Raw genomic sequence first — 23259 nt, forward strand, 5'->3', positions numbered from 1 at the left:
ATAATTTTTATAAAAATAATGAAGGATTAATAAATTTATAAAAATCAATTTGTTCTTTATTGTCTTATCCCTCATTGCAAAAACTGCAGACTTTAAATTTGTGGAAAAAAAAGATTTGAATGAAAAAAGTTAAGTAAAAGAAAAAGTGATTTTAATAATACTATTTCCAACCTACAGACCTTGAAATTTGCACAAGAAATTGCATAAATATTATAAATAGCGCTGCTATCATATAGTGTATAGATAGAGTATGTCCGTACGTCCGACTGTTTACAGTGTCTGTCTACGCAAGCTATATGTGATTAGTATATCATTTGCACTATATAACCAGGGATCTAAAGGGATAGGACAATTACTGATAAATTGATGAACATCCCCAATGATGATACACAAAATTATCCCTTCTGTAGAACGTAATTAGTGGTTCAATAGTTTGGACACACAGCTTAATAAAGCAACTAATCAAAATCAAAAGTCCCCAAAGTTTTAAAGCCAACGAATAAGAAAACATTATTATAAAATTTTGGGGACTAGTGTAATAAACATCCTATTCCTCTCTCTCTCTCTGCTGTATAACAACTTATTGTTAGCTTGATAATGAAGCGCTACAATGGACATTTTTTGTTCTTTTTAGATTTTGATTAAATCAGATATTTTGATTTTCAAAAAATTGACATTGATTCAATGTTTTATAATATTGTATTTCTTCACTTTTTTGCATTTAATATGTATTTTTATTTCACTAACAATAATTTTTAACATTATTTTTGGTTATAAAAAGCTCACTTATAACATCATGGTTTATGTATTTTTTACCAAGAAAAAGTCTCACTTTAATGTATCTTTGCAATGTGTCTTAATAATGTGACGTCATAAAAATGAGATATTATCCGTCTCTTTTTTAGGGTTTTTCTTTACCACTTCTCCTCTCAACTCCCTCGTTTTTTTATGACGTCACATGGCTGATTTTTTAGACACTTTTAAATAGTCACAGGAGCGAAGCTACTCTTCACTTAATTCACTCAGAATACCGTCGCTCTAATAGAAAACCGTTTTGGGCGGCGTTAGCTTCTGACAGGCGGTAGTGGGGTAGGTTGAATACTTCGCATAAAAGGGTGACATCACCCTGCCGAAGTAGGAAGGTTAGCCCGGGTTTTAACCCCCTGAAATTATAACAAAAAATATATTTTTAAAATTTACATAAATGTTTGTGATGCAGTTGTAAGGTTTTTGTTTTGGTATGCTTCATATAGCACTTTGATGGTTTTAGGCTATTTTATTTTTCAATTAAAGGTTTTATTTAAAGAGATAGGGAGATAGAGGGAAGGGTGTAGTAATAGTAAGGTTTTTTTGTCTGAAGCTTTAGATTTCATTAGCTCCTGAACCGATAGATTTTTTCTTCAGGAAAGCTTCTCATAGGTCCTGGGAAGAATAATTACTATTTTGGGGGGAGGGTACCACCCACCTTATTCTTTTTAATACAAAAATAAAAATATTCCCTAACCCAACCCCCCAATACTTTTCATAAGTTTTCATATTTGTCTATCGGGGCTTAGCTGCTATTTATTAATAAATCTTTACCTGGAAACCATAATTTCAGAAACAACGCTCCAGTCTTGCAGTTTCAGCCTTTCATGGTCGTTTTGCAGAACAGGGCTATAAAAGATAAATAGATAGATAAGTAGATAGATAGTTAGATAGGTAGATAAACATAAAGACGGAGAAACAGAAACTCTCTAATCTTGCAGTTTTAGCCTTTCATGGTCGTTTTGCAGAACGGGGCTAGAAAAGATAGATAGATAAATATAAAGGTAGATAGATAGACAGATATATAGATAGATATATAGATAGACAGATAGACAGATAGACAGATATATAGATAGATAGATAGATAGATAGATAGATAGATAGATAGATAGATAGATAGATAGATAGATAGATAGATAGATAGATAGATAGATAGATAGATAGATAGATAGATAGATAGATAGATACTACCTACCTGGTGACTAGATATTTCCCAAGGAAAGATTTTGGTGACATATCATGATGTATAATTGTGGACAGATGGGTGATTATTGACTCCATAGATAGATAGATAGTTAGATAGATAGATAGATAGATAGATAGATAGATAGATAGATAGATAGATAGATAGATAGATACTACCTACCTGGTGACTAGATATTTCTCAAGGAAAGATTTAGGTGACATATCATGATGTATAATTGTGGATAGATGGGTGATTATTGACTCCATAGATAGATAGATAGATAGATAGATAGATAGATAGATAGATAGATAGATACTACCTACCTAGTGACTAGATATTTCTCAAGGAAAGATTTAGGTGACATATCATGATGTATAATTGTGGACAGATGGCTGATTATTGACTCCATAGATAGATAGATAGTTAGATAGATAGATAGATAGATAGATAGATAGATAGATAGATAGATAGATAGATAGATAGATAGATAGATAGATAGCTAGATAGATAGATAGATACTACCTACCTGGTGACTAGATATTTCTCAAGGAAAGATTTAGGTGACATATCATGATGTATAATTGTTGACAGGTGGGTGATTATTGACTCCATAGATAGATAGATAGATAGATAGATAGATAGATAGATACTACCTACCTGGTGACTAGATATTTCTCAAGGAAAGATTTTGGTGACATATCATGATGTATAATTGTGGACAGATGGGTGATTATTGACTCCATAGATAGATAGATAGATAGATAGATATATAGATAGATAGATACTACCTACCTGGTGACTAGATATTTCTCAAGGAAAGATTTAGGTGACATATCATGATGTATAATTGTTGACAGGTGGGTGATTATTGACTCCATAGATAGATAGATAGATAGATAGATAGATAGATAGATAGATAGATAGATACTACCTACCTGGTGACTAGATATTTCTCAAGGAAAGATTTAGGTGACATATCATGATGTATAATTGTGGACAGGTGGGTGATTATTGACTCCATAGATAGATAGATAGATAGATAGATAGATAGATAGATACTACCTACCTGGTGACTAGATATTTCTCAAGGAAAGATTTTGGTGACATATCATGATGTATAATTGTGGACAGATGGGTGATTATTGACTCCATAGATAGATAGATAGATAGATAGATATATAGATAGATAGATACTACCTACCTGGTGACTAGATATTTCTCAAGGAAAGATTTAGGTGACATATCATGATGTATAATTGTTGACAGGTGGGTGATTATTGACTCCATAGATAGATAGATAGATAGATAGATAGATAGATAGATAGATAGATAGATACTACCTACCTGGTGACTAGATATTTCTCAAGGAAAGATTTAGGTGACATATCATGATGTATAATTGTGGACAGATGGGTGATTATTGACTCCATAGATAGATAGATAGATAGATAGATAGATAGATAGATAGATAGATAGATACTACCTACCTAGTGACTAGATATTTCTCAAGGAAAGATTTAGGTGACATATCATGATGTATAATTGTGGACAGATGGGTGATTATTGACTCCATAGATAGATAGATAGATAGATAGATATATAGATAGATAGATACTACCTACCTGGTGACTAGATATTTCTCAAGGAAAGATTTAGGTGACATATCATGATGTATAATTGTGGACAGATGGCTGATTATTGACTCCATAGATAGATAGATAGTTAGATAGATAGATAGATAGATAGATAGATAGATAGATAGATAGATAGATAGATAGATAGATAGATAGATAGATAGCTAGATAGATAGATAGATACTACCTACCTGGTGACTAGATATTTCTCAAGGAAAGATTTAGGTGACATATCATGATGTATAATTGTTGACAGGTGGGTGATTATTGACTCCATAGATAGATAGATAGATAGATAGATAGATAGATAGATACTACCTACCTGGTGACTAGATATTTCTCAAGGAAAGATTTTGGTGACATATCATGATGTATAATTGTGGACAGATGGGTGATTATTGACTCCATAGATAGATAGATAGATAGATAGATATATAGATAGATAGATACTACCTACCTGGTGACTAGATATTTCTCAAGGAAAGATTTAGGTGACATATCATGATGTATAATTGTTGACAGGTGGGTGATTATTGACTCCATAGATAGATAGATAGATAGATAGATAGATAGATAGATAGATAGATAGATACTACCTACCTGGTGACTAGATATTTCTCAAGGAAAGATTTAGGTGACATATCATGATGTATAATTGTGGACAGATGGGTGATTATTGACTCCATAGATAGATATATAGATAGATAGATAGATAGATAGATAGATACAACCTACCTGGTGACTAGATATTTCTCAAGGAAAGATTTTGGTGACATGTCATGATGTATAATCGTCGACAGATGGGTGATTATTGACTCCATTGTATGCCTTGGCTGCTGTCGAGTTATCCTACAAAATATGTCGACATAAAAATTTAAATTATACATGTAATAAATGGATTTGTGAGTGCTCAATAAGATCTCTTTAACAAAAAGGTTAAAGACTCAAGAGCCAATGAAACGTATCTTTAATATGTTAGTTTTAGGATATTTTTATACCCCTTATAAACGAGAAGGACAAATTTTCAGAGTTATATTTTTTTCTTGCTTGGCAGGATTTAGGCCATGTTGTGGGTATATGTGTACAAGAAAGTATATCATACCCTAATCATTTTTCATTCTGAATAATCTTTTGAATGTGGTTGGGGGGAACAACCCTCACCCTTCTCATCCAAATTCTATTAGTTAATCATTTTGATTAGTCCATAAAAATCTCGCTAACCACAGAACGGATTGGGTTCTCTGTTTTAGGTAAGGTAAAGATACACATAGTTCTTAGGATGGTTTTTGGCTAGTTTATTTAAAAGTTATGTACTTAGATGGTAGTAGGCTATTATTCTGTCAACTCCCACCCACCGTTTTTCGATAACAAATCCCATAGATGTTATTGGAGCAACCGCTAGCTAATACTAGTTATTTTTCGCATCGTATTATATAATTATAAAGCGATCCGCAGATATTAAAATGAAAAATTATAAGATTAAAAACATCAATATCAATTTCATGAATTGTTATTTTCACAGAAAGTTGTCTGTAATACGACGCTATACATAATGGCTGGGAACTGGTTCTAATCAAGCAAATATTAATCGGTTTTAATTATAATTAAAATCCTACCTCAAATATTTCTGCAGGGGCCGAACAATGGAGGGGAAAATGGATTGGGCAGCTTCCTGGGAATCCATCGGGGATTTTGGTCCTAAAAAAAATATATAATTAAGGTTGATGAGTTTTATATACTGACAGACAGACAGACGGACAAAACAATTTATACAATATATGCGGGATCATGGAAGAAATGAAGTAGCGGGTTTAGTCATATTTTCACATTAGCTTTTATCCTATTCCTAGTCCCTACGGGTGACTCTAACCCTTCGGTGCAATCATTAACATTTACCTAACCTAACCTAAAATAACCAATTAAAAGCTATTATGAAAACACTACGAAACTCACTACTTCGTTTTCTTTCCATGATCCAAGATGCGCATATGACATAACTAGGAATCTTCACTGAAAATCATATATTCTCCATAGCCTCTTTCGCTACTAAAAATAACAAGTTTAACAACATCCATAAAAAACAAAGCTTAACAAATTAGAGAACGAAACAAACGGACATTTACAATATTTAACATTAGGAATCAATCTCTAAGATAACAAATAAGATCATTACATTATAAAAATAAAATTCTTATAAAACAATAATTATCAGTATATCTATAGAGTATATAATACTTAAATGATTATAGAGTTGCTACGTTTTTTAAATTGTACCTAAATATCAAAAATATATCAAGTGTTTAATATCGATGGGACAATTCTAACATTTCTAAATTAATGATAAAATCTACTATTAGAAGAAAGGTTACTTATGGTACCTAGAGCTGTTTAATAATTTAATACAACTTATTCTAGGCAGGTTTAAGGCTATTTTGTTTGTACCTTTCATATTTTCGTTATTAACTCTCTTAAAATGGGAGAAGGCGTCTTCTGTGGCCGTAATTAATTTATCTATCTATCTATCTATTTATCTATCTATCTATCTATATATATATATCTACCTTTCATATTTTCATTATTGACTCTCTTCAAATGGGAGAACGCGTCTTCTGTGGCTGTAATCAATCTAGCTCTACGCTTCTTTAATCTAAAAACAAAAATATAAAAATCTGGAAGGAAGGGGACATTAAACTAAAAATTGAATCGTACCTAAATATTATAGTAATTTTGTGTATCATCATAGGGGATGTACATCAGTTTATCGGCCATTGTCTTATCCTTTTATATCCCTTATTAAAACGGCTCAAACTGACGTACAATCGACATGCTGTTAAAACTGTCGATATACTAGGAAGCTAGAAAAAGTGACTCCACAGATTATGACGTCATACGATAGACTAACCAATGAGAGGCCAGCATAAAATTTACCATTGGTGTATACTGGCCTCTCATTGGGTATTCTATCGTATGACGTCATAATCTGTGGAGTCACTTCTTCTAGCTTCATATACTAGAATCCTATCATCCTTATATAAAAGTAACAGGATGTCTATCTATCTATCTAGGTGTGTATGTCTGTACTGAAGGATCTAGCTAATCGCTACACCGATATGGTTCTCCTTGACAGTGTAACTACACATAGGTTCATTAGGGATGGTTTATAACCATTTTGGGGAGGGTAAAAAACACGGATCTTCAGGGATAACACAATTGATGATAAATTACGCTGGTACCCATAGTTTTAAAAAACTTTGGGTACTATTATTACATTTTGATTGATTAGTTCAAAAAGCAGTGTTTAATATTTTCAACCAATAATTTTAACTTATAATGGGAATAATTTTGTTTATTATCAATGGGGATGTATATAAATTTATCATCCATTGTCGTATCCCCTAATATCCCTAACAACAGTTTGACCCTCTTTGTTTCAATTTTGTCCAGATTTTCTTTATTTTGCATTTTTTAATATTAGCATCGTAGTTACTATACAATTTTGTTTATTATCAATGGGAATGTACATATAAATTTATCACCCATTGTCTTATCCCTTTATATCCCTGACGATAGTTTGACCCTCTTTGTTTCAATTTTGTCCAGATTTTCTTTATTTTGCGCTTTTTAATATTAGCAACGTAACTGCTATACAATTTTGTTTATTATCAATGGGGTAGGGGATGTACATAAATTTATCACCCATTGTCTTAGCCCTTGATAAGCCTGACGATAGTTTGACCCTCTTTGTTTCAATTTTGTCCAGATTTTCTTTATTTTGCACTTTTTAATATTAGCTTCGTAGCTACTATACAATTTTGTTTATCATTAAAGGGGATGTACACAAATTTATCATCCATTGTCTTATCCCTTTATATCCCTTAGAGAGTTTGACCCTCTTTGTTTCAATTTTGCCCAGATTTTCTTCTTTATTTTGCACTTTTTAATATTAGCATCATAGCTGCTCTATAATTTTGTTTATTATCAATGGGGTGGGGATGTACATAAATCAAACTAGGAGTGTCCAAATTTTCCAACCAATAATTTTAACCTACAACAGGATGTAAATACATTTATCACCCATTGTCTTATCCCTTGATATCCCTAACATAGTTTGACCCTCTTTGTTTCAATATTGTCCAGATTTTCTTTATTTTGCACTTTTTAATATTAGCACCGTAGCTACTATACAATTTTGTTTATTATCAATGGGTATGTACATAAATTTATTTCCATTGTCTTAGCCCTTGATAAGCCTGACAATAGTTTGACCCTCTTTGTTTCAATTTTGTCCAGATTTTCTTTATTTTCCACTTTTTAATATTAGCATCATAGCTGCTCTATAAGTGTGTTAGTTCTCAAAGAATGAGTGGAAGATGGGCTGTTTATTACACTAGTCCCCAAAGTTTTATAATAACGTTTTTTTTATTCGTTGGATCATTAGGTTGAGTGTCCAAACGTTTCAACCACAAATTTTACGCTAAAAAGGGGAAAATTTGCGTATCATCATTTGGGATGTACATAAGGAAAAAGAGAGAAAGATAGAGAGAAAGAGAGAAAGACAACAAATTTTAACATTGCTAACATGAACAAAGTTGTTCTTGTTTTATATTCTGCATTTTTTACACCTTTTTTCTACTTTGCAAAATGTAAATTATTTTCAGTTTTTTTTCTGCATTGCTATGTACTGTTTAGTTACATATATGTAGAAAAAAAAGTGTTCAGTGATTTTAATCGGCTTAAAATAAACAAATGGCTAGATGCCTCGAAGAGCCATTGAATGAATTAGGGGGAAGAGTCGACCCTTTTTTAAAAGATAAAGTTTGTTTGTGGGTCATTTTTTTTGGAGGGGGGGGGGGGGTGACTCACCCCTAAAATCTTCTAAAAACCTGTGTGAAGCGGTTAGCGTGATCCTACAGTACAAACAGACAAATAGACAGAGATCCTGTTACTTTTATATGAGGATGCATATATTTATCTATCTATCTATCTATCTATCTATCTATCAATCTATCTATCAATCTATCTATCAATCTATCTATCTATCTATCTATCTATCTATCTATCTATCTACTCACCTCCGCTTATATTCATATTCTTCATAGAACAGTTCATTATGTCCCCCTCCACCTCCCTGGCTATCTATCTATCTATCTATCTATATATCTATCTATCTATCTATCTACTCACCTCCTCTCATATTCATATTCTTCATAGAAAAGTTCATTATGTCCCCCTCCACCTCCCTGGCTATCTATCCATCTATCTATCTATATATCTATCTATCTATCTATCCACTCACCTCCTCTTATATTCATATTCTTCATAGAAAAGTTCATTATGTTCCCCTCCACCTCCCTGGCTATCTATCCATCTATCTATCTATCTATTTATATATCCACTCACCTCCTCTCATATTCATATTCTTCATAGAAAAGTTCATTATGTCCCCCTCCACCTCCCTGACTTTCTATCTATCTATCCACTCACCTCCTCTCATATTCATATTCTTCATAGAATAGTTCATTATGTCCCCCTCCACCTCCCCCCTGGCTAAGGGAGTCCTTTCGTCCACCGTATGTTCGACTACCGTAGATTGGCGAGCTCACGCGAGAATCCTGAAACAAATGCACAATTATGGCAAGGATCTAAAGGGATAAGACAATGGCCGATAAATTGTTGTACATCTCCAATGATGACACACAAAATTACACATTCTGTAGATTTCAGATTTTCATGTACTTTAAAAAGTGTACTTGCAGCTGGCTATTCCATCCCCTCACACTCTCTTCACCCTACATTTTCATTTTTATCTATTTTTACCATAAAATAATTCTATCCTTATATAGCCCTTGTTGAATTCAATATTTTTAATTTATCAATGGGGGTATTTTTGGTTATCAAAAATAATCGTCCATTGTCTTATCCCTATATTCCCTGGCTAAAATCAATATTTTTAATAATCCTAGAACAATGTTTTGAAACTTGATCCACGGCACATGTTAATAAATCAATAAATATGGTGTTCACACAATTCTATAATTATTCTGAAAAAGAGATATTTCTCTAGGGGGGGGGGGGGATTAAGGTACCTTTTCCAAATTGTTATAAATCTATTTCTTTCCTTCCTCTCCTCTCTCTTTTTTTCTTTCTTTCTTTTTTTTATCCTCTTTTTCCATTATTATTCCCCTCTCTTTGTTTTTCTGTTTCTCTCACTCTCTTTCTTTTCATTGTTTTTCTTTCTTTTTATATTCAACTTATTTTTTGTTTTTCTCTCTTTTTATTTCTGTTCCTATTTCTCTCTCTCTCTCTCTCTCTTTCTTTTATCAGTCTTATTATAAAAAAAATAGCCTATAAATGTGTTATTTATAAAAGACACCTAAGCTAAGATTATTATAATAGGCTTAAAACCAAATGGTATAGGAAAAAAAATCCTATATTTTCAATTGGCTGAATGTGTGTGCGTGTCTGTATGTGTGTGTGTGAGTGTGCACCTGTCAAATAAGATCTCAATAACTAAAAAGGGAATCTTAACAGGTAGGGAGGAGACATTAGGCTATTTATTACACAAGTCCTAAAAGTTTTATAGACGTTATCCTCTTAGAAATATTTTATTTAATTTTGAAAATTTGTATACTCCCCGGACCGCCCCCCCCCCCTTTCCGACAAAACAATTATTTTAGGTTAGGTTAGGTTTTTGGCAATGGGACAAGCGCTGCGGCTAGGCAGGCTAGGGGCCGAGCGCTGCGGCTAGGCAGGCAAGGGTGACGTAGTAATAATAATATTTATTTATTCACTGTTATAAAAGAAGATTACAATTAATAATACTTAGGAATTTTATTGTCTATCTATCTAACTATTTATCTACCAACCTTGGATTTGTAATCTACAGAAGGGGGGAAATTTTTGTATTATTATTGGAAATGTACATTAATTTATTGGACATTGTCGTATCCCTTTAGATCACTAGCTTTTATACAATTAGATGGGAGAGTAATTTAAAAAAGGAATGCAATCATTAGTGGAAAAACTTGTACTTTATTTATTTGTACCAACCAATCTAGATTGAAAAGAAAGTATACAAAGAATTTCAGGCAATGAATGATAGGTGTATTTGATTAATTCTAGGAACCAGTATAATTTACAGTCCAATATTCCCTCCCTCCTAAACAGAAGCCGTAAATATAATATTTATTTGTTTACTGATTTTTAAAGATTACCATATATTTCTAACTTTATTATCTATCTATCTACCTTATCCTGAAGATTTCCAAAGGCATCGACTTCATAGAACTTGTAGTTGCTCTCCTTTGCTTCTTTCTTGTCCTTGGTAGGCAGTTGTTCCATATACTTATCTATCTATCCATCTATCTATCTATCTAACTATCTATCTATCTATCTATCTACCTTATCCTGAAGATTTCCAAATGCATCAACTTCATAAAACTTGTAGTTGCTCTCCTTTGCTTCTTTCTTGTCCTTGGTAGGCAGTTGTTCCATATACTTATCTATCTATCTATCTATCTATCTATCTATCTATCTATCTATTTATCTATCTATCTACCTTATCCTGTAGATTTCCAAATGCATCAACTTCATAGAACTTGTAGTTGCTCTCCTTTGCTTCTTTCTTGTCCTTGGTTGGTAGTTGTTCCATATAGGGGTTGTAGATGGAGAAATTGGAGTAGTACCTGCAAAAAAATCATAGAGTTGCTACGCTTTACAAATTAACCTATTAACATTTATGTACGGTGATAGGTTCTTTCTCTTAAAGTTCGAGCAAGCATATTAAAACCCCACTCTTTTCTTCTTTTAAAAACTTCTGAAATATTCTCTGATATTATCAAGGGAGCGAGGGGACATTGGGCTGTTTATTACACTAGTCCCCAAAGTTTTATAATAATGTTATCTTATTCATTAGCTTAACAACTTTGGAGACTTTTATTTAACTTCTATTAAGCTAAGTGTTTAAACGTTTGATCTACAAATTGTTCATTGTCTTATCCTTACAGGTCCTGGCTGAAATCAATATTTTTAATAATCCTAGAACAATGTTTTGAAACTTGATCTTTGGCACATGTCATAATAAATCCAGGGTGGGAGGGGACATTCATGACACTAGTCCCCAAAGTTTTATAATAATGTTTTCTTATTTATTGGCTTACCAACTAGGATTAGTTAAGTTTAATTGGTCTGTTTATTAAGTTTAGTGTTCAAAGGTTTTAATTACTAATTTAATCTACGGAAGGGGTTTTATTATTGGTGATGTAAATCAAATTATTAAGCAATGTCTTATCCTTTTAAATCCCTGAATAGTATTACTTTGTATGGTACTAGCGGCTACGCCCATGGAGAATTCGCTACCCCAATTTTTTATTTTAAAATAAAAAGAATAAATAAAATAATTTTTTTTGGTGGGGAGTTGCGGTCATTTTTTCTAGGGGCGCTATCTCTTAGAAAGGTTGTGGTAATCTCCCCCAAAACAGTTAAAAAAACCTTCCCAGGACCTCACTCTAATTCTACCCTATATAGGAGAACTATATCAGTTCATAAGTTAACGAGATCCTTCGGTACAAACAGACAGACACACAATCATCATGTTACTTTATTATAGGGATGGTCGTAAATGCACGGCCTTGTTTAAAAAATAACCATATCCATAAAGTAAACACAAACTTTATATTTTTACTTTCATCTATCTATCTATCTGTCTGTCTATCTATCTATCTATCTACTCTAATGGTCTGACACGGCCTTGTTTAAAATAACCATATCCATAAAGTAAACACAAACTTTATATTTTTACTTTCATCTATCTATCTATCTATCTATCTATCTATCTGTCTGTCTATCTATCTACTCATGGTCTGACACGGCCTTGTTTAAAATAACCATATCCATAAAGTAAACACACACTTTACATTTTTACTTTCATCTATCTATCTATCTGTCTGTCTGTCTGTCTACTCTAATGGTCTGACACGGCCTTGTTTAAAATAACCATATCCATAAAGTAAACACAAACTTTATATTTTTACTTTCATCTATCTATCTATCTATCTGTCTGTCTATCTATCTACTCATGGTCTGACATGGCCTTGTTTAAAATAACCATATCCATAAAGTAAACATACACTTTACATTTTTACTTTAAAAGGTTGGGCTTATAATATAACCATTTTTTTTACTAAAGCGAAGCTTTTCTATAATTAGGGCTAGTCCATTTGTCTGTAACGATTAGCTTTTTTCTTTAATTTAAACATTTTCAAACTTTGCATGATGATTCCTGTTACAGTTAGATACAATTTAGCTAGCGTAGCAAGTCAATAATCGTTACCAAAAAGTCCATGCGTTCATTTAAAACATGCTGTTTTTTTTATCTTTGTTGACAAGAATTTTTTATGTGATATAATTATCCTATTCATCTGATTTTTGGAAGGTTATAAGCGAATCATCTCTAATAAAGTCGTAAAAATGTAAGTATATCCCTAAACAGTATAGAGTTTTGCATTAAATTTACTTACAATTTTGTCAAAAAACATTTATATTTTGCTTATTCAATCCTGACGCTCTACAAGGTCATTGTAATTTTGTTATTGGTAATTTCATTTACGAATGTTGTCATCCTTGGTTTTTTTTTAAATTTTGAGTTGTTTTTTAAGTATTTAATATCTCAGAAACTATAAATATATTCTGGGATACCCATTCAATAGATTACAATTATTGGAAGAAAATTTTGAACACTTAAAGTTTGCACCAACCAATCAAAATTTGATAAAAGTACCCAAAGTTCTAAATAAAATGCATTAAAAACTATACTTTGGGTATTAAATTTGGTGAAAACATGAAAACATATTTAAAAAAAAAAAAAGTAAATGCTTAAATATAATTTAACATGTTACATAACTTTCCACTCTAAAAGTCGGTTCTATGGTTATTTAACTTTAAAAAATCACAGTATAATATAGAGCAAAAAACAGCAGAGATCTTATGGAATAAAACAATGGATGATAAATTGATATACATCACCAATGGTGATACACAAAATTACTCCTTCTGTATATTACAGTTAGTGTTTAAAACGTATAAACACTCAACTGAATGAAACAACCTATCAAAATTTCGATAGTTGTTTAGCCACCAATTAATAAAAAGTTATTATAAAACTTTGGGGACAAGAGTTTTAAGTCAACATGGTATATAACTTTCCACTCTAAAAGTCGGTTCTATGGTTATTTAACTTAAAAGTAGCACAGTACAATTTAGAGCATTATAACAGTAGTTTGTTTCTTTTAACAAATCGCAGGCGAGATAAGGGATAAGACAATTAATGATAAATGTATGTATAATTATATGATAAACAAGATCATTAGATTAAAACCATTGAAAAGTTAAAAGTTAAAACACTACTGATTTGAAACAACCGGTAAAGATTTAATTAAAATCATTAAAGTTAACCCCTTCCTGTTAGTTTGGAAATAAATAAAAATCTAATGGGTAAGGAGGTTATGGCCACGCAGGTATAGGGCCTACAGGGTTATGGTACCGCATTGAGGTTAGGCATAGAATAATTAGCCTTCTCTTATCTCAAAAATAGAGAGAGGGGTTTTCAGTGCTCTTAAGATACTTTGTGTGGAGGCACCAACTATCAATCTACTGTGATGAAATCTCTGTTTAATTTTTATGGAACCGACAAATGCCTTCAACATTTTTTTCAACATGGATATAAGCTATATAAAATTTTTATATATATAAGTCTAATTAATTTTTATTTGACAAAGTTGATATTTTTTTTATATTTTCAGTCATCCCTTGTCTATGGTGTCAAGAGCAGAAAATATTATGGTTTGCTTTATATAAATCTTTTTTTTTTCAACACAAAAAAATCTAAATAATATTTCTTTCTATTTTTCTATCTATTTATTTATCTATCTATGTATTTCTCAATCTCTCTTTCTACCCATTTATACCTTTCAATTAATCTATACTGTCTTTGTAACATACATTATATCTATCTATTTAATTTAAAGTATCTAAAATCTATCAATCTATCTATCTATCTATATCTGTCTATACCTGTCCAGAACTTTGGAAGCTGCCTGTTGGATGGACATCTCTCCAATGGGGAAGCTATGGATCTCTCATATCTATCTATCTATCTATCTATTTAGCTATCTATCTATCTGTCTATACCTGTCCAGAACTTTGGAAGCTGCCTGCTGGATGGACATCTCTCCTATAGGGAAGCTATGGCTCTCCCCGTCGGGGCTCCTAGAAATAAAAAATATATTTTAAAATTGGTTTAAACTACGTTAATTTCTAGCCTCTAGTGGTAGATAAACCCCCCTCTTTACTGCATGCTTTACTACTTCATAGTAACAAAAGAAAAATCTTTATTTTTTTCTTAAGTATAAATTACTATAGTGATGAATATATAGAAAATTACAGGGATAAGACAATTGTTGTACACCGCCATTGATGATAAATTAAATTGCCCCTTCTGTAGATTAAACTAGTAGTTGTAAAGTTAGTAACAATTAAAAATTTAAATTTAATAAAAGTACCCAGAGTTTTTGGTCCAACAAATAAGATAACGTGATTATAAAAAATTTGGGTACCAGTACAATATCCCATTTCTTCCCTGAGAAAATTAACTTGATTTGACACTGATAAATTATCTTATTTCTCTTATTTTTTTATTGACATTTTCTATTTTTCTATTCTTTACTATTTTAATATATTGTTGGCTTTGCCCCTAGCCTCTAGGACATTTGTACAAAGGCGTAGGGAGAGGGTTAGCCCACCACACTTATTGAAAGTAAATTTTTTTGTGGAAATAGCATAAAACATGTAACCTCTAGGACATTTGCCCAAGTAGGAAGGAAATTACTTAATGTTTACTTTTGTTGAAAAAATATTTGTTTTTTTGTTTGTGGAATTAGCATAAAACCTGAAGCCTCTAGTACATTTGCCCAAGGATGTAGGGGTTACCCCCATGATAATTTTTTTGTTGAAATGAATATGATTTTTTTGTGGTGAAATAGTAAAAACCTGTCTTAGACCAATACAAAGAATCTTGATAGAAGCTGTACCTTTTTACCATGTTTGCTGGAAGTCTAAATCTGACCCAAATATGGCAATCCCGAATATTAAACTTAAAGCCCGAAAGGTATAAAATTAATACCAATTTTTTGCCAGGCCCTTAGGCGCCTTTAGGCTAACAAATTTTATTCTTATAAATTTAACCAACTGAAATATCTCATAAAATTTTTTTGGTATATGTAATTGGTTATAATAATTTTATATAAATATAATTCACAATTTATGAAGCAAAAATTCACTTTTACAGGCTATTCTAATTTTTGCGGTGATGTTATATGTATTAAGACGGTAACTATAGAACCCCCATAAAATATTGGTATAGGAAATATTGACATAAAAATATTGATTCTCTTCTCAATATGTAAAAATTTGATACATTTTATGTAAAAAGTAATATACTTCCATATACTTATAAGATGGATAGATAGATAAGTAGATAGATATTTAGATACATAAAGTGAGATAGATAGATAGATAGATAGATAGATAGATAGATAGATAGATAGATAGATAGATAGATAGATAGATAGATAGATAGATAGATAGATAGATAGATAGATAGATAGATAGATAGATAGATAGATAGATAGATAGATAGATAGATAGATAGATAGATAGATAGATAGATAGATAGATAGATAGATAGATAGATAGATAGATAGATAGATAGATAGATAGATAGATAGATAGATAGATAGATAGATAGATAGATAGATAGATAGATAGATAGATAGATAGATAGATAGATAGATAGATAGATAGATAGATAGATATTTAGATAGATAGTTAAATAGATAGATGGATAGTTAGATAGATAGATAGATAGATAGATAGATAGATAGATAGATAGATAGATAGATAGATAGATAGATAGATAGATAGATAGATAGATAGATAGATAGATAGATAGATAGATAGATAGATAGATAGATAGATAGATAGATAGATAGATAGATAGATAGATAGATAGATAGATTAATGAATAGATGTATAGAGACGTTAGCAGAAGGACAGAAAATCAAATAAGATAGATATACTAGACAGATTGTAGGATAATTTTATAGAAAATGAGATAAACTTGTATTAACCATACATTTATCTCTAAAAAAATTAGAACTTCAAATAAAGTAAAAACCAAACTTGGCAAAATGAATTTTGGATAAAAAATTAAATATTCACACTTTTTCCTTATTTTCATTCAATCATATTTCTAAGTATTTGTATTACGTTTTAGATGCTTTCATTGTAATGTCTATAAGTATTATCTTACGTTATTAAGAGAAAAAAAAATCATTTTATTTTTACATTTAAAACAATATGAGCGTATAACTTGTCGAAAAATGCCATCTTTGTGTAATACTTAAACTAAAACTTTATAAAATGCAGATTAAACAAAATTATCAGCATTTTAAAATCATAACAAAAAAGTTTGAGTTATGAAAAATGTTACATACTTTACCACCAAAACAATTATTTTAAAAATAATCAAGGATGACAACATCCATAAAAGCGAAGCTCTGAAACGTTAGGACAAACGAAAAATTAACACTTGTAGAGTGTAATAACTGAATAATCAAAATATAAGTGAATAAAATCGAAACAAATTGAAAGTAAATTTGTTAAAAAACTGCTTAAATACAGGATATTGTTTAAGGACATACTTACATTTTTAGGACTTGATTATAGAGATGCTTCGCTTATAACATTGTACTTTGTTGTCATAGAAATCAGTATTCAAAAAAATCAAACCAATCGGATAATTTTTTCACATAAAAAATTGTTGTTAAAAAAATGCTAAATTCAACATCTTTAAAATGGACATACGGACACTCTGCAAAGTTTGAAATCGATAGGACAATTCTAACATGCCTAAATTAACGAATAGAGCTAACCGTTACGGACTGACTGACCGACCCTAATTATAGAAAAGCTTCGCTGTTTTATATTATTCTCTTTTCATACCCTATTCAATCATATCTATCTTTGTCAAAAAAGTTTTTTTTTAAACTAAATCGAAAGAAGAGGTTCTATGAAAGGATAAGTAAAAAGAAGGATTAATATATAGAAATTGAGATAAACTTGTATTTACAATACATTCATCTCTAAAAAAAATATTGTATTGTTTACAGATTGCTCGTCTACTGAGCTGGATCTTTAAATCGTTTTAATGGTGATTTAGATCGGGGTGCGCTTAATTTCAGCCAATCACAGCGCGGCATTTTAAAAATGGCGAGCCCCGATCTGGTTCACCACTAAAATGATTTAAAGATCAAGCTCTGATGAGATTTGGATGAAAAATAAAATATCCATACTATCTACCTAATTCTCTGTTGTACGTGTTTCTATCTAATTTTTAAAAAAAATTTCGACGTTTCTTTTCGATTTCTAAAAATAATAACCTACGTTATTAAGAGAAAAATATCTATATTTAATAAGCGAAAAAGAATTAAAGCAAGTACAGTTTTAAAATATGCCATCTCTGGGTGAATTTTAAAACTAAAACTTTACAAAATGCGGATTAAACAAAATTATCAGCATTTTTTTTATCAAAACAAAACACTTTGAGTTATGAAAAACATAAACACCTTTTACACAAAAAACAATGGATATAGAATATACGTGGATATTATGACACGGGACAAAATTAACGTCAATTTAGGTTGCTAACATAACAGAACTAATAGATAGATAGATAGATAGATAGATAGATAGATAGATAGATGGATTGATAGATATACATACCTTAAAACTTTAATCATATAAACAGTATGATTTTTCCTCAACTGTATAATGAGCAGAGCCAAGTAATGCAGAACCAATAGGCTGTCCAAATAACTGTCAGCATACGTAACTGAAATATTGCAAGAATGAAACCATCGAAATATCCAATGAAGGAAAATACAAGATAACTTTAATTCTACCCGTACAATTATCGTATCTAATAACGAGGTACACTAGTCTATATTTTATCTATCCCTTAGTTCTTGTGTTACTTAAAATCCCTATAATGGCCGAAAAGTGTATGGAGGTTGAAGAAACTTGGTATTAGTCCTAGATATTGGAAACATATTTTGTTTGAATATTTAAAGAATCTGCTTAATAACATTGCTATGTACATGAGTGATTTATTTACAAAAAGTGCCGAAGATGAAAAACTTAAAATTCAAATAAACATGCTGGTTGACTCAACTGTATTTTACTGTTATTTTCATCTCTGAATTATAGTAAACTTGTTATTGCTGCACTACTGCGCTACCTATGACCATAATTATTATTGTTAAAATGTTGATCTAGTTAATTTTTTATTTTATAGGCAATAAAAACAAACTTTTTATATTGACATAGTTTGTGTTGGAGAGGGAGGGAAAGGTACTAAGGAAAAAATACTTCAATATTTGAAGCAGCTTAAAATGCCGAATTAAAAATTACGTCATGCAATTCAAATGACCAATGATAGGCCAGTATATATTGTAATTGACCAATGGTAAAATCTAAACTGGCCTATCATTGGTCCTTTGCATTGTATAGCGTCATTATCAGGCATTATAAGCACTATTAGGCACCATTTCCATAATTTGCTTAATTATTTCAATATTCGTAACTGTTGAACATTATCATACGTACGAATAGCCTCCGTCACTACGTAAAAGTGTTTTAGATTCATTATTGAAGACAATGGATGAAAAATTTATATACATCCCATATAATGATTATGATAAATAAAATTACCCATTCTGTAGACTAAAATTATTAGTAGTAAAGTTTGTTGGTTTGTACATTGATCAACCCCATCAAGGTTTAATAAAAGTCCCCATTGTTTTAAAGCCAACGAATAAGAGACCGTGTGCCAAAAGTTTTACAACCGCCTCTATCTTATTCGTTGATCTTAAACTTTGGGTACTTTTATTGAATTTTGATTGGTTGATTTCAAACCAGTAGAATCTAAATTTATTAACCAATAACTTTAATCTAAAGAAGGGGTAATTTTTGTCAATCATCATTGGGGATCCATTGTCTTATCCCTAGAGATCCCTGCCAAACCAAGTTGTGTAAAGATCATAAAAACAATGCAAAAAATCTTAATGGATATAATATACGTGGATATTGTGCGATATACTCGCATACTCTGATAATATGCCACTTCTAGCTGGCTTATATTATGAAACCCAGAAAGAGTGGGGACAATGGACTTTTTTGCATTAGTCCTCAAAGTTTTACAATAATGTTTTCTTATTCTTTGGCTAGAAAACTTTGGGAACTTTAGTGAATTTTTACTATTTCATTTACTTCATTTTAAGTTTAATGTTCAAACGTTCCAACCACTAACCTACACAAGGGTGAAGTTTGTTTATAATTATTGGGGATGTACATCAATTTATCGGCCATTCTCTTATCCCTTTAGATTACTGAATGATACCCCCAATAGAACCTTTACCCCATTCCCTCCCTTTCTACTAGGGGAACAAACTTACCAATAAATGAGAACTATATTAGCAACCTAAATTGACATCAAAATTTTACCTGTCATAATATCCACCTATATATTATATCCAATAGAATCTAACATAAAAATAAACTTTTCCTTGTTTTTTACAATTTCTTCAAGTTTTCACAATGTCATAAAAGTTGATAGTTTTACTTACTAGTAAAATTTATTAGTAGCGTGGTTGCTCTATAATTAGGTATTAGTGGTTGAAAAATTTGAACACTCAACTTAATGAGCCAACCAATCAAAATTCACTAAAGTCCTCAAAGTTGTTACGCCAACGAATATGAAAACGCTATTACGAAACTTTGGGAACTGTTTTTCTGAAATAAAATTGTCTTACCAATATCTTTAAATTTAATCAGACGGTTTTCCTCAATCAACCTGAAAATAAGACAAATATATTAGGGATCTAAAGGGATAAGACAATTGATGTATATCCCCAATGATAATACACAAACTCATTTTGTAATGTAAAATTGGAGGTTAAAACGTTTAAACACTTAATTTAAGGAACCAACAATTCATAACTCACTAGTGTCCCCAAAGTTGTTAAGCCAACGAATAAGAAACCGTTAATATAAAACTTTGGAGACTAGTGTAATAAACAGCCCATTGTCCCCTCTCTCTCACTGAATTTATATCTATTTGAAATTAGAAAACCTCATCTCTCCATCAATTTCAATAAAAGGACAATTTTACAATTATATAAAATATTATTTTTTGTTTCGAGCTTAATATTTATATTCTATTTGAGTTCTTCATTGCAGGGAATGTTCACATAGGTCTTGGGATGGTTCTAAACTAACTTTGTTTTTCTATTCAAATCTTGGGGTGGTTTTATGCTATTTCTTTGCTCTTCTCTATAAACTTAAGTAAAGAGCACCTAGATGCAAGTTGCTAGTATAACATAGAGTACTAAGCTACTAAAAAATTAATAGTCACCTTGCTGAGTAAAAAAGCCAAAACGTCAGTCCCAGTAGAATTAGTAGTATACATACTATTCCTCTGTATACATTTAGCCTAAATATATAGATAAATAGTAGAATTAGTAATATACATACTATGCCTCTATAAACGTTTAGCCTGAATAGATAGATAAATTATAAAATGATAAATATGCACAGTAAAAATATAAAACAACTAAGTAATTTAAATGAATCAATAAAAAAATGGATAAATGAATAAATTGTTGAATAAATGGATAAATGAATAAAAGGATAAATAAATAAAACAATACCTTGGCAATATACATTTAGGTTTTCTGTAGAATACTGCCCAAGTGCCGAGCCCCAGACAGAGCAGCTTAAAACTGAAGGATATCAACATCCCGTCACATTCTACATCACATTTCAGCTGGGAACTCCTAAAATATAGAAATAATTGGTAATAAAGATTAAACACTTTTAGTTTTAACTTCTAATAAAGATTTGATACAAGTCCCCAGTGTTTTTTAAGACTTTGGGTACCTATAATTCACATTCCAATCTTCCCCCCTTCTTTGCATGTTAATAAACAATCTAAAATTTAGCTTTAGTATATATATTTTTTTTAAAGGATTTTTTTTGCATGTTGTCAGCTAAAGAATGCATCAAAGCTGTAAAAAAAATTACATCAAAATTTTTTTTATGAAAATGTAAAAAAAAGATTAAAGAAGCAAGTAATACCAGGGATCTAAAGGGATAAGACAATGGATGAAATGATAATGGACTTCTGTGGATTGAAATTATTTGTTGAAAAGTTTTGACACTGCAAATTTGAAAACAGTCAATCAAAATTCAATAAAAGTACCAACTTTATGAGCCACAAATCATACGAGTACCCAAGCTTTTATCAACAAGTTTTCTCATTCCTTGACTTAAAACTTTCGATTTTTTATTTGGTACCTTAATTGGAAGCAGTGTCAAAAATTTGCCACAAATAATTTATATATACAGAAGGGGTAATTTTGTATATCATTATTGGGAATGTACATTAATTCAGCTACTGTCTGATCCCTTAAGATCCCTGAAATTAACTAAAGAGGAGCTAAAGAGTGGCCTCACTCAGAGAGGGAGGGCTGTTTATTACACTAGTCCCCAAAGTTTTTAAATAACGTTTTCTTATTTGTTAACATAAAACTTTATGGATTTTAGTGAATTTTGATTGGTTAGGCTTATTAAGTAGAGTGTTCAAACTTTTTAACAACAAATTTTTATCTACAGAAGGGATAATTTAGTGTGTCATAATTGGGGATGTACATCAATTTATTGGCCATTGTCTTATCCCTTTAGATCCCTGCCTTTCTACTAAAAAGAAAAATATAAAAAGCAGAAAAGTTTGTCAAAGTGAACCTATTATTAGTAGAACTTTTATTGATATTATAGCAACAAAAAGATCCAATATATGAAAAATAAGAAAATTTTTGCATCTTTCTATCTATCTATTTGTAAATCATTCTTTGTATCTATCTATCCTCTATTCATTCTTTTAGTGGCTTCGCCCATAGAGGCCTCTAGGGACCGTTGAAGTAAGGTAATGTCCGTCTATTTGTCTGTCTGTACAAGTGAGTTGCAAACCTTAGACTGATTTCTGTTTGTCCATATGTCTGTCTGTCCGTCCGTCTGTATGTCTGTCTGTCCGTACAAGTGAGATACAAACCTTAAACTGAATAACTGTAGTTGTGGAAGTTTAATCTTCAGTATGAGAGAAAACTATGTCTGTCTGTCTGTCCATATGTCTGTCTGTCTGTCTGTCTGTCTGTCTTTCTTTCTGTCTGTCTGTCTGTATTTCTGTCTGTCTGTCCGTACAAGTGAGTTACAAACCTTAGGCTGAATATTTGTAGCTGTGGTAGTATGACCATCTGTATAGAAAAAAATACTGTCCGTCTGTCTGCCTGTCTGTTTGTCTGTCTGTCTGTCCATACAAGTGAGATACAAACCTTAAACTGAAAATCTGTAGCTGTGGAAGTATAACCATAATTATTATAGAACTCTCTGTCTGTCTGTCTGTCCGTACAAGTGAGATACAAACCTTAGGCTGACTATCTGTAGCTGTGGAAGTATGACCAT

General features: G+C 31.1%; 1 protein-coding gene across 1 annotated transcript; it reads right to left on the bottom strand.

Moving 5' to 3' along the window:
- Window positions 1-778: 778 nt before the first annotated feature.
- LOC145324633 (vang-like protein 2-B) lies at window positions 779-23259 on the bottom strand. The gene is made up of 13 exons (XM_080167213.1): window positions 23222-23259; window positions 21450-21575; window positions 20553-20593; window positions 18466-18574; window positions 14815-14892; window positions 11186-11312; window positions 10876-10968; window positions 9112-9239; window positions 6189-6274; window positions 5244-5325; window positions 4363-4476; window positions 1582-1656; window positions 779-1163 (listed from the first exon to the last, which is right to left on the bottom strand). Exons 1-13 carry the CDS (start codon window positions 23257-23259, stop codon window positions 1019-1021), a joined length of 1242 nt encoding a protein of 413 aa, XP_080023339.1. The 3' UTR covers window positions 779-1018.

Source organism: Acartia tonsa, chromosome 7 (genome assembly GCF_053477335.1).
Source record: "Acartia tonsa isolate MP-2025a chromosome 7, ASM5347733v1, whole genome shotgun sequence".
NCBI lineage: Eukaryota > Metazoa > Arthropoda > Copepoda > Calanoida > Acartiidae > Acartia > Acartia tonsa.

Bases quoted from the DNA above. Each gene is read 5' to 3' on its own strand.
- LOC145324633 (XM_080167213.1), bottom strand. From the start codon at position 23,259: ATGGTCATACTTCCACAGCTACAGATAGTCAGCCTAAG. The intron at 20,594-21,449 runs GTATTGTTTTAT...TCTTATTTTCAG, and splicing joins CCTAAATGTATATTGCCAAG to GTTGATTGAGGAAAACCGTC. The intron at 10,969-11,185 runs GTAGATAGATAG...ATAGATAAGTAT, and splicing joins TTGGAAATCTACAGGATAAG to ATGGAACAACTGCCTACCAA.